Source organism: Camelina sativa, chromosome 11 (genome assembly GCF_000633955.1).
Source record: "Camelina sativa cultivar DH55 chromosome 11, Cs, whole genome shotgun sequence".
Lineage (NCBI taxonomy): Eukaryota > Viridiplantae > Streptophyta > Magnoliopsida > Brassicales > Brassicaceae > Camelina > Camelina sativa.
The window spans coordinates 27,540,729-27,556,139 of record NC_025695.1 but is presented as its reverse complement, the minus strand read 5'-3'; the positions used below and the strand labels follow the sequence as shown (position 1 = coordinate 27,556,139).

At 33.1% G+C, this 15,411-nt stretch overlaps 2 protein-coding genes and 1 long non-coding RNA gene across 3 annotated transcripts; 2 read left to right on the top strand and 1 right to left on the bottom strand.

The window, feature by feature from the left end:
* LOC109127576 lies at window positions 304–2,163 on the bottom strand. The gene has a single exon (XM_019232523.1). It carries the CDS (start codon window positions 2,031–2,033, stop codon window positions 342–344), a length of 1,692 nt encoding a protein of 563 aa, XP_019088068.1. The 5' UTR covers window positions 2,034–2,163; the 3' UTR covers window positions 304–341.
* LOC104724408 lies at window positions 3,031–4,562 on the top strand. The gene is made up of 3 exons (XR_757650.2): window positions 3,031–3,357; window positions 3,550–3,669; window positions 4,009–4,562. It is a non-coding gene; the product is annotated as an uncharacterized LOC104724408 (long non-coding RNA).
* Window positions 8,719–9,049, top strand: LOC109127577 (probable non-specific lipid-transfer protein AKCS9). The gene has a single exon (XM_019232524.1). The coding sequence runs from the start codon at window positions 8,777–8,779 to the stop codon at window positions 9,047–9,049; it is 273 nt and encodes a 90-aa protein (XP_019088069.1). The 5' UTR covers window positions 8,719–8,776.

Below are 15,411 nucleotides of genomic sequence, written 5' to 3'. Positions count from 1 at the left end.
CGGCCGAGAGAGACGATTGTTTGGAAGCAAATCAAATGACCCCTTGTTAGCCATCACCAAACTGTATCCTGGTCTTGAGTGTATTAGATCTTTAAATACACATTTAGTATGAAGAGTGGAGCCACATTCATTGCATTTGTAAAACCAAATCTTTGAATATACTTCCTCTTCGCATATCTCACAACAATATGTCACATTCACATTATTCTCACCATAGCATAAGGAGAGAGGATGATCATCGTACTTGTGTCTTACAAATGTGGGTAAAGTTGCGCATGTGANTTTTTATGTTTATAAATTAGTTACAAGAGACATAAAAGTATGTATTTACAAACTATAAATTAATTTTCAAATAAAAATTCATAACTAAAGCCACAAGAACAGCATATGAATATATTTGAATCTGCTTTTTTGTTGAGAACAAAATCACCCATACAACGAATCTTGCATAAATAGCAAATCGGCCGAGAGAGACGATTGTTTGGAAGCAAATCAAATGACCCCTTGTTAGCCATCACCAAACTGTATCCTGGTCTTGAGTGTATTAGATCTTTAAATACACATTTAGTATGAAGAGTGGAGCCACATTCATTGCATTTGTAAAACCAAATCTTTGAATATACTTCCTCTTCGCATATCTCGCAACAATATGTCACATTCACATTATTCTCACCATAGCATAAGGAGAGAGGGTGATCATCGTACTTGTGTCTTACAAATGTGGGTAAAGTTGCGCATGTGAAGCATAAAATGCAGCCACCACAATCATATGTATGCTTGCAACGTAGAAAAAAACGACAATCCGAGTTACAACCTTCACACGTCGAGTAAAACAAATTAAAATATAAAAATAACCAGTGGGGATGACTTTCATGTTTAAATGCGTCAGAAATTGACGCACATCGCACATCAATGCTGAAGAACGTTGGGTTTTCAGTAAAATATGAGAAATCTGTGTAAAAACGCTGAAAACCTTCAATGCTGAGGAACGTGGGGTCTTTTTCAGGAAAATATGAGAAACCGGTGCAATGACGCAGACAAGCAACACAAAAAAACAGGTTGTTAGGGTTTGCGCCATGCTGGCTTTTGGCACACAACGTAAGTTTTTGTGTGCTTATCTCGTGTCTTTTCTTCAGAGGGAGATTAGCGCATTCATTATGCAGAATAAAATCACATTGTGTACATTTGTAGCACAATTCAGAATAAAAAGGAAGAGTGCATGCATCGCAGTGTTCTCTTGGTTCTTCGAGTCTTGAGGAAGATAATGAAGCCTTAAGATGGTGTTCATGGCTAAAATGTTTTATTAGCTCTTCATTAATCACTTCAAACGGTTTGCTTTCTTCTTTTTCATCTTCGTCGGGTACGCCTTCAAGTTCTCTCCCATCCCAAACTTTTTTATTTGTTGCACATATTGAATGAACAACGTAAGAGCAAACTGAGCAAGAATATGCTCCATAGTCTCCATTAACATGTTCATAGCATACCCCACAAATCCACTTCCCATTGGCAAGAGAATAGACATGAGAGATACGATGGTCATGGCGGTTGATGTATATAACCCGTGGTAAGAAGATGCATGCTCGATGGATTATGAAACAACATTGAAGACAAATGGACGGGTATTCAGTACTACTCAACCCACATGCATCACAAGTGAAGGGGAGTTTTATAGTTACTTGGAGAAGTGCATGGTCATGCACCTTTGTTTGGTCAAAGATCAGAGGTGTTCTCGCACAAGGGATACATATATTAAAAGAACACTGTGAACAGTGATAAAGTATCTGAGGATACCTTTGGGTTTCACAAAGACGACATAACTCTTTGTAATAGTCACAATTTATGACCTTGAGAGGGTGTTTATGACGAGAAGGCAGGTTAGCGATGAGGCATTCCTCGTGGATACAAAACGAGCAGCAATCACACTTGTAGCCTTGCTTGTTGTCATGGTGATCTTCGTAGCACGCATAACATTTCGATGAGAATTTTGTATATTTTAGAGGAGATTGACATTCGTGGCATTTTCTTAGATCCATTATTGCGATGTTGGAAATTTCTTCTTACCTTTCTTTCGGACAAAGTTTTGTCTGTTCTTTTCACAGTGGTCCTTTTCTTTTGCGGGATCTTTTTGTATACTAAAAAGAAAAATGAGAGAAACAAGATCAACTAATGAATGATTCTCTTACATTATTATACTAATTCTATTGGATATTTATAGTTTAATTTTACTTGAGTTGGAATATTAGATTACCTATTTGATACTACAACGTAAGGAATATACTTTGTAGAAAGAAACAAAAAAAAACAAGATCAATATATGAATTATTCTCTTACATTATAATAGCTAAATCTATTGAACATTGGATTTTATAGTTTAGTTTTACTTGAATTAGAACATTAAATTACCTATTTGATTATTTTTTTGGTATGAATTTAAATTTTATTCAAACAAAAAGCTTGTGTTAGATTAAATGCATCCTTTTGTAGGTTTATAGTGTTTGAAAAACAGTGGGTAGAAAGCACCGAACGACAAACCCCAAACTTGGCTTCAACACCGAACGACAAACCAACTACTCTAGACACTAATATCTAACTAATAACAAAATATCATATACAAAATGATAGAAAACATATATATGCGGTGTACTAATAGTACTAACCTACTCAAACATCATTGCTATTAGTTTAGCATACGTATTCATTATATATTAGTATACAATAAATTTTATATTTACAACGATATATATATCATTAGAAACTAAAACACTAAATTGTTAAATAATAAAATAATCAAAAAAATCAAACATGTTCCTTTAGTGTACTGTGGGTGCGTATCTAATTTATTTTATTAAGTTATTAATTAATAGCATTAGAGAAACGGCTAACCACACAAATTATTTTACTTACAATGTTTTTGCTAAATAAACGATTTTTACTGCTATTAATTTTTTTTTCCAACCAAACATTACTATTAATAAAAGGAACAATTTGAGTCTTTGTGTCCTCCTCAGCTTTTCAATATTTCCTCTCGAGTTGCGATGTCAGCGTCTCTAAAATCATTTGAAAACAACCACAGACCTAAGCGTAAGCCAACAACGTTTAAGCTCCTATAATTCGAGTTCCCCTTAATAATTAAGATTAGACCTCTTACTCTTCCCTAGGGTTTTCGTTACAAATTCATCTTCTCTAAATGTCTTTCAACAACCAGCTCTCCATTGCAATAACGATTACTCTCCCCTCGATCATTTATCTCATGTGGTGGCATACCCAGTTTCAGTCTCAATAAAACAGTGTCATCGGGATCCGTTTTTGGGTTTAAGCAAGGAGAAGGAGAGAGATATAGTCATAGAGTAAACAACGGTAAATCTTTACAAAATCGCTTTCTCTGGTATTATAGAGGTTCATGCTTTTCCGTAGAAATTGCTTTGACAGTTTCCATGGTTGCTTAGATTGTCTTTCAATCAAGTTTTTATGTCCCTCGATATTCAACTTCACATAATTTTTTACCAAGTTACTAATATATTTGTAAATACCACTTCTAACAATATATAGAGTAGTAAAGGCAGGAGGAAAAACTACTCTTCAATGGTCTATGATAAATCAAAATTGATGGAGACCATGACTCTTGCAATTTCAAGAGTTGATCCACCTCTCTTATCCTTTTGACTCAAGGTACATGTCTTCTCTTCTTTAATCTTACACTTCAAGAGACCATATAGTTTTTGGTTCGTTATTTGTAATTATAATTTGAAACTCACAAGGTTACAACTTTACAGGGTTGTCTCAATTGATTAAAGGCTTTGTGTTTCTTAACATCAATTTAATATGCTATTAAAATTGAAGAATTTAAGAAAGTATAAGACGCCTATACACTTATTTTTTTCTTTAAAGAGGTCAAAAATTGTTTAAAACACAACACTAAACTTTTACACCTCAATTAAAATAATATAATATAAGTTAGGGCTGAAAGAGTGAACATATATTAACACGGAGTCATATAATTATTTGCAGGTGAGAAAGTGAAATTAAGGTGATTTCTATAATCCGTGTTTCAACGACTCTGTAATCTTGGAAATTATATTTATAGTGTCGAAAACTCCAAATTATCTTTGTTACATATGGTGAACACGTTATGCTATTTACCTCTATTAGAAATGGTGAATACCTAAAGCGCCTCCAGGTATGCAGAGCATCCTATGTTGTAGTAAAATTTTTAACCATCCATTCTCTAAGTCATGTATGTTTTCTTTCTTTTTTATGCGACGAAACACATGTGCTCTATTAATATAAAAGAACTAATGGTCCTCTGTTTGTTGTTTCATCTTTTTATTTGCATCACTAAGCTTGGCCGGGAGAAGTTTCCCAACTGAACCTATTATTAAAAGGTTGTTGACAATTGTGAACTAAGTGATTAGTTGATTAAATTGTGTGTTGTTTCATTGTTTGGTGGGAGTCGTCTTTATGTGTATGTGGGTTTGGAAAATTCTACTATTGTGTTGTGCTTTACATTTGCAGTTATCTACCAGTTACTCTTCTAACGGTTAACGATTTGGTTTTATTTATGAACACCAGAACTTGCGTTACTTCTTCTTCTAATGTGTCAACACAGCCAAAACTCCGATCCCATAAGAGAGATGTATAGATGAGAACAATACTATCTAGACTAATAATAAAAGTACATATATATAGTATTAAATAAATTACAATGAAAAAAATAATAGATAAAATCAAACAATTATAAGTACCATCTAAGTTTAACTAAACTGATAGATAGAGCATCGATCACATGATTGTGTTCCATATATAGTCAAGAAACTAAAAAAAATTAAGACCAACTTAATCAACTTAAAATCCCAGTAGTCAAATATACCGGACGTAGCCCAGGTTAATCTCTAGTTAATTAAAACAGAATTACAAAATTGGTTGCCCAAACCGAAATAAAAGAGTTTACGAAAGAAATTTCAGAATGAAGAGATCTTGAAGATCTATCAAGACAATCAACCTTCAAATTAGACGCACGTGAGACTCTAAAGATGGTAAACAGAGGGAAAGACTCCTTGAGCAAGGTGAAATCATCCAAAAAGTTTGATAAAGCCGGTCAATCTTCAGGGGTTTGCACCATCGCTAGTAGCTCCGTAGAATCCGTCTCAAAACTCTAACAACACAATCCCCCAGAGATAATACACTCCATAGCCCACAAACAGTGCTTTGAGTTCCGAATGAAGTGGGGATGGACTTCGTCTAAGACACTTAGCTCCTAACATTAAGGTCTTCTCCTCACCATTACAAAACCACTATCCCAAACCCGAATGGATTTCTGTTACTTTCCAAGAACCATCAATCTGGCACCAAGGAGAAGAATTCCGGTCAGCCAAGGGAATAAAAGCGTCCGACAAATTCGCTGCGAAAAAGTGTGCCTCCTCTCGTAATAACTTGTCACACAAAGCCTGGTCAATAAATTCGCTGGTGAGTGGTCAGGATGGTGGGACGCGATGACCGAATAGGCACGACCAAACGTGCACGACCGAACGGGAGCGAACGAATGGTTCTGTCGGACATGTGTCTTTTGGGGTCTAGACATCGGCCATGACCCTATTTATACAGGGCGCATCATCATTCCAAACACATCAGCGGAAATCAGAAAACACAGTAAAATCTCGAGTGTGATCGAGAGAGAGATCAAGAGATAGATTTCTAAGGCCGAGAGTTCAGCGAGTAAGTTTGGAGTGTCAGAGGTACGGTACAGTACCGACCTTATGGGTTCTGAGGGATGGGGTAGTTGCATCTACGAAAGGAGAGTGATCGTGGAAAGGCAACTGTTTAGGCGCGAGACTCATGGCCGGGAAGATGAGTGGTGGTTTTAAGGGTAGTTAGGATCGATTATACAGCTTGTACTAGCTTATATGCAAACTCATAAGTTGTATCGAATCCTTTGATTATTTAATACAATACCTGATTGTTTGCCTTACTCTAAGTTTATATCATATAGACTCTAAGTATTGAATCACAGAATGTGCGAATGAACTTTGTTTAAAGAATGGACCATAAAATATGACTAAGTAGCGAGTAAGGGACGAGACAACCTCACCGGCCATCGCATGTCCAGGGCCGGGGTCTTTCACCCATCTTGGTTTTTCAATCCTGTTTTTAAAATTTTGAATAGGAAAGGTCGTTTGTTCTCAAATCCGTTATGTCGATGTTGGTATTATTGTCTCCAAAGCGCCATTAATTGCTTATTACCGACATCGTTAAGTACCAATACCCAACAACCATCTTCTTGTCTGAAGCTCAGGACGGTTTATTCTTTGTCCGTGTATTGCCGTTTACAAACTTTTTGTGGAATTCTTGAACACAAAATCCATGGCAGAGAGGATCCACCTGGTATGTTACAACTTTACACTTATTTTTTGCGAATCATGTTATTAGCTTCATTGGTGAATTCTACTGCCCCCAAGCTTTTGAAGTCCCCTGGCGCCATCAATTGCTTATCCCTGACATCGGTAAGTACTAATACCCAACAACCATCCTCTTTTATGAAGCTCAGGTCTGTTTATTCTTTGCCCGTGTCTTGCCGATTAAAAACTGTGTGGGGAATTCTTGATCACCATTTTCATGGCAGAGAGGATCCACATGTTATGTTACGGCTTTACACTTACTTTTTGCGTATCCTGTTATTAGTTTCAATGGTGAACTTTACTGCTCCCAAGTATCTGAAATCCCATGGCGTTTTAGTTCGGAATTCAAATTGTTGAGGCTGTGATTATGGTCTTAGAGATTTCTCTACCAACAACCACCCCTCGACAGTTCTAGCTACCTACTTCATCCACCACCTTTCTGCCATCACTTCTACAATCTGGATCCTAGCAGCCTTAGCTCGCCCTAAGGAAGGTCCAGTTTCTTTAGTTAGTGTTTCAAAACATGCTCCAGCCGATTATAAAACCATAATCTCCCATGGTATGGCTTATGCTGTACTTCAAGCCGGCGAGACTCATAGCCATAAATACATTACCAACGTCATTTTGTCATGTGACAATGACAATTTTTGTCTTCCATTGAGCTACTCATAGAAGACTGTTCGACAATCCTTGATCTCACATGTGTCAAACCGCTTCATAGCCTTTGCCTCAAAGCTCTCTGGGTCTTTATGTCGATCATCTTTATCTACCTTTGTTTGGAATTGGGGAATGCCCTTATCTTAAAACTTTGGATCTTTGAATTCTTTTCTCTGTACTTGGCTTTATAATGAATAAAATCAAGTCTTTGTTCAAAAAAAAAAGTAAAATGCCATAATTAGATTTATTTTATAATAAATTATGTTATTTTAATCAATACGGTGTACCGCAGGATAATATTTTTAATAATTATTAAGAAAATTTTTTTTGTTGATTTTTTTTAAAAAATATGTTTTGATTGATATTTAAATTCTATAATTTTTTATGAATTTTATTTTTTGTGTTTGGTTTGGTTAGTATTGGCCTAACACCTATCGTTAACTCATTTGATATCAAACTAAAATATTTTGTGTATTTTAGTAGACCAACCCGTAAAAAACTATAAATTATATTTATGTAAACTCTGACCCGCTATCTAAAATGATCCTCAAGAATTTAATTTAATTTATTTTAAATTATAGATACTAATTTCTTTTAGAATTATTTAAGTTATGTCTTTTTATATTACAAATTTCTTAAGTTTTGATATTTATTCAAATGGGAAGGGTTTAATTGTGTACATCTTACAAATAAAAGGTTACTTTACCAAACGTACTTCCAAATTAATAATTGGAGGATGTTTAAAAAGAAATTACAAAAGAGAGGATGAAAATTACAAATTGTAAAATAATTTCAGTACTAATATTCCCAATACACTTGTGGCTTGTACCTATCACTTAAGTCTTCAACACCCCGAAACAAAATCTTTATAATTGAAGTCACAACAAATCTTGCATACAACAAAGTCTTTTATATGATGACTATACTTGTATCTGCTTTTCTGTGGAGAACAAAATCACCCATACAACAAATCTTGCATATATAGCAAATCGGCCTAGAGAGATGATCTAGTCATCTAGACCTCCTCCGTTTTATCTTTTAGGAGTATTATATAAATACAAATGGCCTTAACACACGTAAAACAAACGTGGGTCACTGTCTTGTGCAGAAAACTAAAGAGATTGGTGACACTAAACGTTGATCTTCTTTCACATGATATGTTAAGTAACTTGGCATTATACGTATGATTCAGTTCTTGTCATAAGTGCTTTGCGTATACTTTGTTAAGTTTACAGAGGGGGACCTTTCCTATTGTTGCCCCTCATGGCCTCATGGGTGAGTAGTTATCATTTCAAGATCATATATTTGACTAGTCACACATTTTTATTCAAGATCTATTGATTAGTCAAACATTGTTTAGTCAAGCATTAAATATTTTCAATTTTAATTCAAACTTTGATAGTTTGATTCCAATAATGTGTCACCTCTATAGGCCGATTTTAGGAATCAAACTATCAAAGTCAAACATTGTTTAATTCAAATCTTGCATATATAGCAAATCGGCCTAGAGAGATGAAATTACACTAAAATAAATGTTATTAAAAATACAGAATATGTTAGCTACCTAAAACACACACACTTTCCTATTGCAAAATAATACTCCATCTATATATATAGCTTCACCATCCAATTAAACAAAACTCATAATCAATATTCATACATTTTCTAATCAAAAAATATATATATCTATTAGAATTAGATAGAAAGAGATAGTAAGGGCACAAGGAATGAAGATGAAGTTAACTGCATTAGTTTTCATCGTGTTTGTTCTGTTCTCTCTGTCTCTGTCCAAAGCAGAGGCGGCATGCGACATCCAAGATTTTAAAGTATGTCTACCAGCAGTTATAGGAGGATCCCCACCGTCGACGGAGTGTTGCACCAAATTAAAAGATAATCAATCATGTTCTTGTTTTTACTTAAAAAATCCATTGGTTGTTCCATATAAGACATCTTCTAAACAAGTTTTAGAAGCTTGTGGTATACCTGTTCCTGTTTGTTAAAACTTAGAATATTTATAAAATAGTAATTATTATTTTATGTAATAATGTCTATCATATATCTATATTAACATTTTTACAGCAGTTTTGACAAAGTAGGCTTAGAATTGAAACATATTTACGAACAGTGCCATTATCATTAAATATATTAGATTTATAATTTTTGCGATTAATTAAATTAGCGTAAGGTTTTCAGATTTTGTTAACAATTACTTCATCTAATCGCGACTTTCCAAAACAATCGGACTAAGTTGTATTCATTCCAACAATAATTTGTATCAAATCTATGAGAATATTCAATAAACAGTGCCTTATGTTTTCTATAATTTATTTATGCAATAAATATTGAATATTAACATTTATTTCAAATTGTTATATTTTCTAATTTTAAAGTTTGCTCAAATTAGCGTATAATTTTATTGGCCGGTGAAGTGAAGGGATTTCTCAATTTATAATTTGATTGAGGTTAGTTTGATTCATTTCTCTACACTACCTACTGATGATTTCTCTAGACACTTGGATTATGTATGTATGTGTCATTTTTTGTGCTAACAATTTGTAGGGTATAGACGTATGTGTGTGTGTATCCACTGTTATTTTGTGAGTTTTTTTTTTTTTTTCTTGAAGCACTGTGTTGGTATCGCAACAGATTATAGTTAGAAAAAACTTTTTTATTTTTCTCACGATATGGTGAAAGCGAGATAAGGATTTGTGCCAAGATCAACCAAGTTGGGATTTGGGATCAAGAGAGTGGGTAAACCGAGTGGTATATAAGTTTGAGATTTTTGGCTATATAGAATCCTTCTTTTTTTCTTGGCATACAGAGAGGAGTTGGAATCAAGTGCAAAGGCGGGATTGTAATGGTTTGATGCTTCCTCTTTTATTACCTTTGATTGTTTTTTTATCTTACTTTGTGAATGATAGATCGTCCAACACTCTTTTAAAGGATATCTGGTGTGATAACCCGTCCAGCGAACTCCACTAGCTCTTCGCTAGCTGCTCCAATGGACCGTCCGTGGACACCACTAGCCAATCGCTAGCTGCCCCAACGGATTAATTGGTGACAGTTTGTCTTGTGGGAAGGTTGTTAAAGGGTGGAGACCAGGGTTCGAGGAACGTCTGGCGCACCAATAATCTACTGGTGGATTTGGATGAGTAGTTCCATTCCACGGTGAGTGATTATGATCGATGCCCTGCAAGGCCAGCTTGGGGTCCGTTGGGGTAGCTAGCTGTTGGCTAGTGGGATCCACAGATGGTCCGTTGGTGTAACATCCGCGAACCAAAATCCGGTTTAGGGGATTGCATCGATCGATGCAGGTTCAGTTTTCTGCGGACGAGTTAAGTTAAACGCTGCGTTTTGGGTTAGGGAAAACCCTTAACACGAGTTTTGTCTCATTAGTCGGGTTTTGGCCGCTTTTGAGAGAAAAAGAAAGAGAAAAAAGTTCTCTAAGTGTTCTTGAGTGTTCTTGGTGATTTCTGGAGATTGGAAGCTGTTCCTGTAGAGATCTGTAGCTGGGATCGTTGTAGGAGCTTCCTGGAAGTGTTTTCTTGTTGGTTTAAGGTTCAGATTCGTCTTGGCAAAGGTAAGTGCAGGACCATGGCTTATCTAAGCTAGAGCTTCTCTGATCTACTTGTTTATGTGTTGTTAGGCTTGTTAGATGGTTATTTTGGACGTTAGGAAGCTTTCTTGTGGCTTGGGATCGAGTTTTGTGGTTGCAGGAACATAGATCCGTCGAGAAGCTTTGGGGAACACGATGCTCGGCATGTTGCATCGGTCGATGCACTTTGTGCGTCGGTCGATGCAAGTGCGAGGACGGCGCGTAAAACCTTAGGGTTTTCGTGTTATGTCGAGCATGCGTCGGTCGATCCAGTGCGAGTGTCGGTCGATGCATGTATAACTTGCATCGGTCGATGCATCCCTTGTGTCGGTCAATGCATCCCCATGTGGTGTCGGTCGATGCATGTTGGTGTCGGTCGATGCAGAGTCCTGGTTTGTTATTTGTTGATTGTTGATTGTTCGTTGATGGTTAGAGATGTCTCTATTGCTTGTGTGTATAACCCAGTAGATGGGAGGATTGCCTTACAGAGTGTTTATTAAATACTCATGCATGGCAATTTGTGTTTGTGGTGCAGGTAAAGGCAAAGTGTGATCGTGGAATCAAGGAAATGAAGAAGAGGATGTTATAGGGACTCGATTGGTTGTTGTCTGACATTGCTAGGTTGCTAGAGTTGGGTCATTAGAAACATTGCTAGGTTGCCGGTTTTATATTTCATGATGTTTGGTATTTGGATATTACCTATGTTATGATTATTGGATATTTATTGGATATTGATATTTGTTATTCCGTTGTTGGTTGTGATTGTGGTTAGGTGGCTAGTGGGTTTGGGACCACTAGTTGTAGTTACTCATTATTATTATTACTATTATTAATAATATTATTTACTATTAAAAAAAAAAACAGATCAGGTCATTTCAGTTGGGACAGCTAGCGGGAGGTTAGTGGGATCCGCGGGACAGATTGTCACACCTGAATTCTGGTAAAGAGAATTTATGATCTAATGAGATTGAAGAAATACAGAATCGAACCACCGTTCATAGAAAAGCTTGACTACATCCTGATTCCTGAAAGTGAAGAAAACAAAGAGGTGAAGAGACCATTGAGCATGAAGCTAAGAAAATAAGAACGTGAGGTATTCGTAGGTTAACTTTTTTTGGATTAACTAACCTGCAGAATGTTTATAAGTTGTGTTCACTATACTTAGCTTCTTTATATTGGAGAAAGGTCCATCATGTGCATAATACAAAATATGATGAACTGCACCCTACCACTCCTCAATGATTAAATAAAAGAGCGACTTAATGTACAGAAGATAGAACAATTTAATCACCTAGACTTAAAACTGGTTTAAGAATCATAACTTCAAATATGCAAGAAGGTTTGAAAGTAACAAAGTTTACTTCAGAATAGTATCTCGCCCAAGATCTTTAGGAGGATATTAAATGAAAACATGAAAAAAGCAAGTCCATCAAATCTGTGCAATTAAGAAAATATAAAGGAAATTTGTAAGACCACGAGAATTCATATACTTGGAACAAGTCAAAGTAATAAAAGTCTTAAACTTGCATTGTACAAAAAACAGCAAATTTAAGCACTACAGGAGCAATTTGGATCGGCAAGTGAACAAAAAAAACAAGATACTCCTCGGTTCTAGATGGATAAAAAAATTATTACAAGACGATATCACATGGCGGGTATGAATTTTGGTCAATAGTAATTTAAATTTAAAATCTCACTAATTCCATGTTAAAACACATTAAAATTAGCACAATACACGAAGTTAATTAAGTTAATTAAATTACAATTATGTGAAAAATAAATTATCTTGCAATATACCACGAGTAAAATTTTAAAATTAACAATCAAATACAATTATACAATTTTTTATATTAAACAAAACAAACAAAATTAACACATAAATATAACTTTTTCTTGTGCAAAACACATGAATATAACTTAAAATTTATTTTTTAAAATTAGAAAAAATCATCCCGCAGTGTACCGCGGGCTAAAACCTAGTTGGGAGGTTATAATTATTTATTCGCCATAGATTTCCAGTTTAAAAAAATTATATTTAAGTAATTATAAACAACTTTCATGTAGTTTTTCACTGTGGGATATGGGTGTTCATTAATCACTCATGTATTTTCAACCCTATTTATTTTAAGTTTCTGAAAAAACTCGTTTATTAGTTATACTAATTAATTTGTTCAATGGATCCAAATTCTAATAATCAATAATTTTCAATTTTTAAAAAAATTACTAAACATATATAATATTTTTAAAAAATCATTATTGATTTAAGGGTTGCCTATAGAAATTTTATTATATAAACTTTAGTTTTGAAAATTAGTAATTCATATAGTTGCGACATGTGTCAAGTATATCGATTATATTTTGACAGGTGTGAAAAGAAAATTTATTTAATAATTATTAGGAATATTAAAAAATCCTAAAAATAAAAGGATTAGAATTAATATTTTTAAAAGTTATATAAAATCAAAAGTAATCTATTATATCATTAATTCTAATAGGAAAGTTATATATTAAATTACTAATTTTAATAGGAAAATATGTGCAATTAATAAGGAAAATATTTCCAATTTAATTGCAATTATTATTTATTATAATCATATAGTAAAAAGAAATTTATACAGAAAAGTGATTAAAGTATAAAACGGTTTAATGTGTTAAAATTAGTGATGCTGAAAAAAAGTGTTAAAATTAGATATTAACATAATATAAGAAAATAAGATAATCAAAATCAGAAATTAATGTAATTTCCTTAAGTTTTTCAATCGGTGAATGATTTGATAACATATTCAATACTATGTTATCATATAAAACTTGGTTTTCAAAGTTAGTAACTCATGTGATCGCAACACGTGTCAATTTTCAAAGTTAGTAACTCATGTAATCGCAACACGTGTCAATTTTAACAATTAAAGATTTTGTCATGTGTTATACAAAAACTTTATTTTACATATTTGTAAATTATAAGAAATTAAAAATTTAAACAATTTAAGAAATATAAAAGATAGTTCATATATATATATAATACTAATTCTAATTTTAAGTTACTAATTCTATAAGAAAACGAATTAAGAAAATTATACAATTAATTACTATAATACCATAATTAAATAAATTATACTGTCAATTATTAATCATAAAAGAAAAAAGGATTGTAGATACTTACCTTTACATAAACAAATAATTTCTCTCATAATAAAGTCTTTGAATTTTTGATTAATTTATGATGATGTTAGTATAATTTTATTTAAAATTAGTGGACAAGTAGTAAAATTATAGGTATGAGATTAAAAAATATGAAACAAATATATTTAAGATATTGTTACTTTTTCAAATATGAAATAAAATTAGTTTTCAGTTATTTTTTTGAGAATTATGTTTTCTTAATTTCTAATTTAAAAAAAATATTAAGTAATATAAATTTGATATAATAAACATTTTCTTTGATATGAAAATTATAAATATTACTCATTGGGATTGAGTGAATAAAATTAAAATCTAATTTTATTATCATGTAATATACAAAGAAATTGTATTACAAAATGGAGTATATATTTAAAAAATAAAATCAAATAAAATTAACGTTTTAAATACAACTTAAAATTTTACATATTTTTTTTATATCCGCGTTAATACGCGGGCCTAATCTAGTATTATATATAACCTACCTTTTCTCTCCTTTACACGTAAGACATAACTCATAATTCTACTACAACATCTTTAGTACGTTAGCATATCACCCTTGCTGCAGCAGCATGTGGGTGGGTTCCACACAACCTATTAAATTGTCTCGTGTCATTACAAACACATAGCCCTCAAAAAATGTCGTCTCGTGTCATTGAAAAACGTACATAGCAATGTCGAGAATATAATTAGAGAGGCACATATCATATGATGATAATGAACCAATCAAAAACAACAAAGAACAATATACTTTTGTCTTAAATCTAAACCTTTGGTGTCATGTGTAACACTAAACGAACACATGAAATAATTAAATGGAAATTGCAATGTCAAATACGAAAGATATACATGTATTTTTTAATTAGTTTTGTATTAAATTAGAGAGGAGGAAAAAAGTAGCATCACTGAGGTAGTCTCTCTGCCTTGTTTTACTATATTATATACGTTCAACTAGAATCACCATGTATTTTTTCCATCTGCCCAATTTTCCATTACTAGCTATAAACTTCATAATTCTACCCAAACTATAATTTTTTTTCCAAATTAACCATATTCAATTCATTACGTTTTAAAAATGTAAAATTGTGTTTACTATTTTGCTATCAAAATATATTTTTTTCCCAAATCAAAGGAATTTGAAACCTCTATGTTGAAGAGAGGTTTGAATTAAGGATTAAAATTGGATTTGGGATAACTTATCAAACATGGGTTTACTCTAAGCGCAAAAAAATAAACGAGATTTTACGATTTTAAAACCCGATTAATTGAATATGGTAAATTGTGAAGAATTTTATAATTTTGGTGGAATTATAAAGTTTATAGCTAGTTTATGGTAAATTGGGCAGATGCATAAAAAATACATGGTCATTTTAGTTGAACGCGTATAGTACATGGGGTTTGCTACATGAAGCTCTTGATTTAACGGAGATTGTAAAAAATTCAAGTTTAAATTTTTATCTTAAATTTTATCACTTTCCTAACACAAATATTAAATTTTCACATCTCTTATCTTCAACTCTTTGTTATGTATTTTTTTTTTTTACTAAGACGTAATTTACTTTTGATAAATATAACTAAAATGAGTTTTTT

Bases quoted from the DNA above. Each gene is read 5' to 3' on its own strand.
- LOC109127576 (XM_019232523.1), bottom strand. From the start codon at position 2,033: ATGGATCTAAGAAAATGCCACGAATGTCAATCTCCTCTAAAATATACA.
- LOC109127577 (XM_019232524.1), top strand. From the start codon at position 8,777: ATGAAGATGAAGTTAACTGCATTAGTTTTCATCGTGTTTGTTCTGTTC.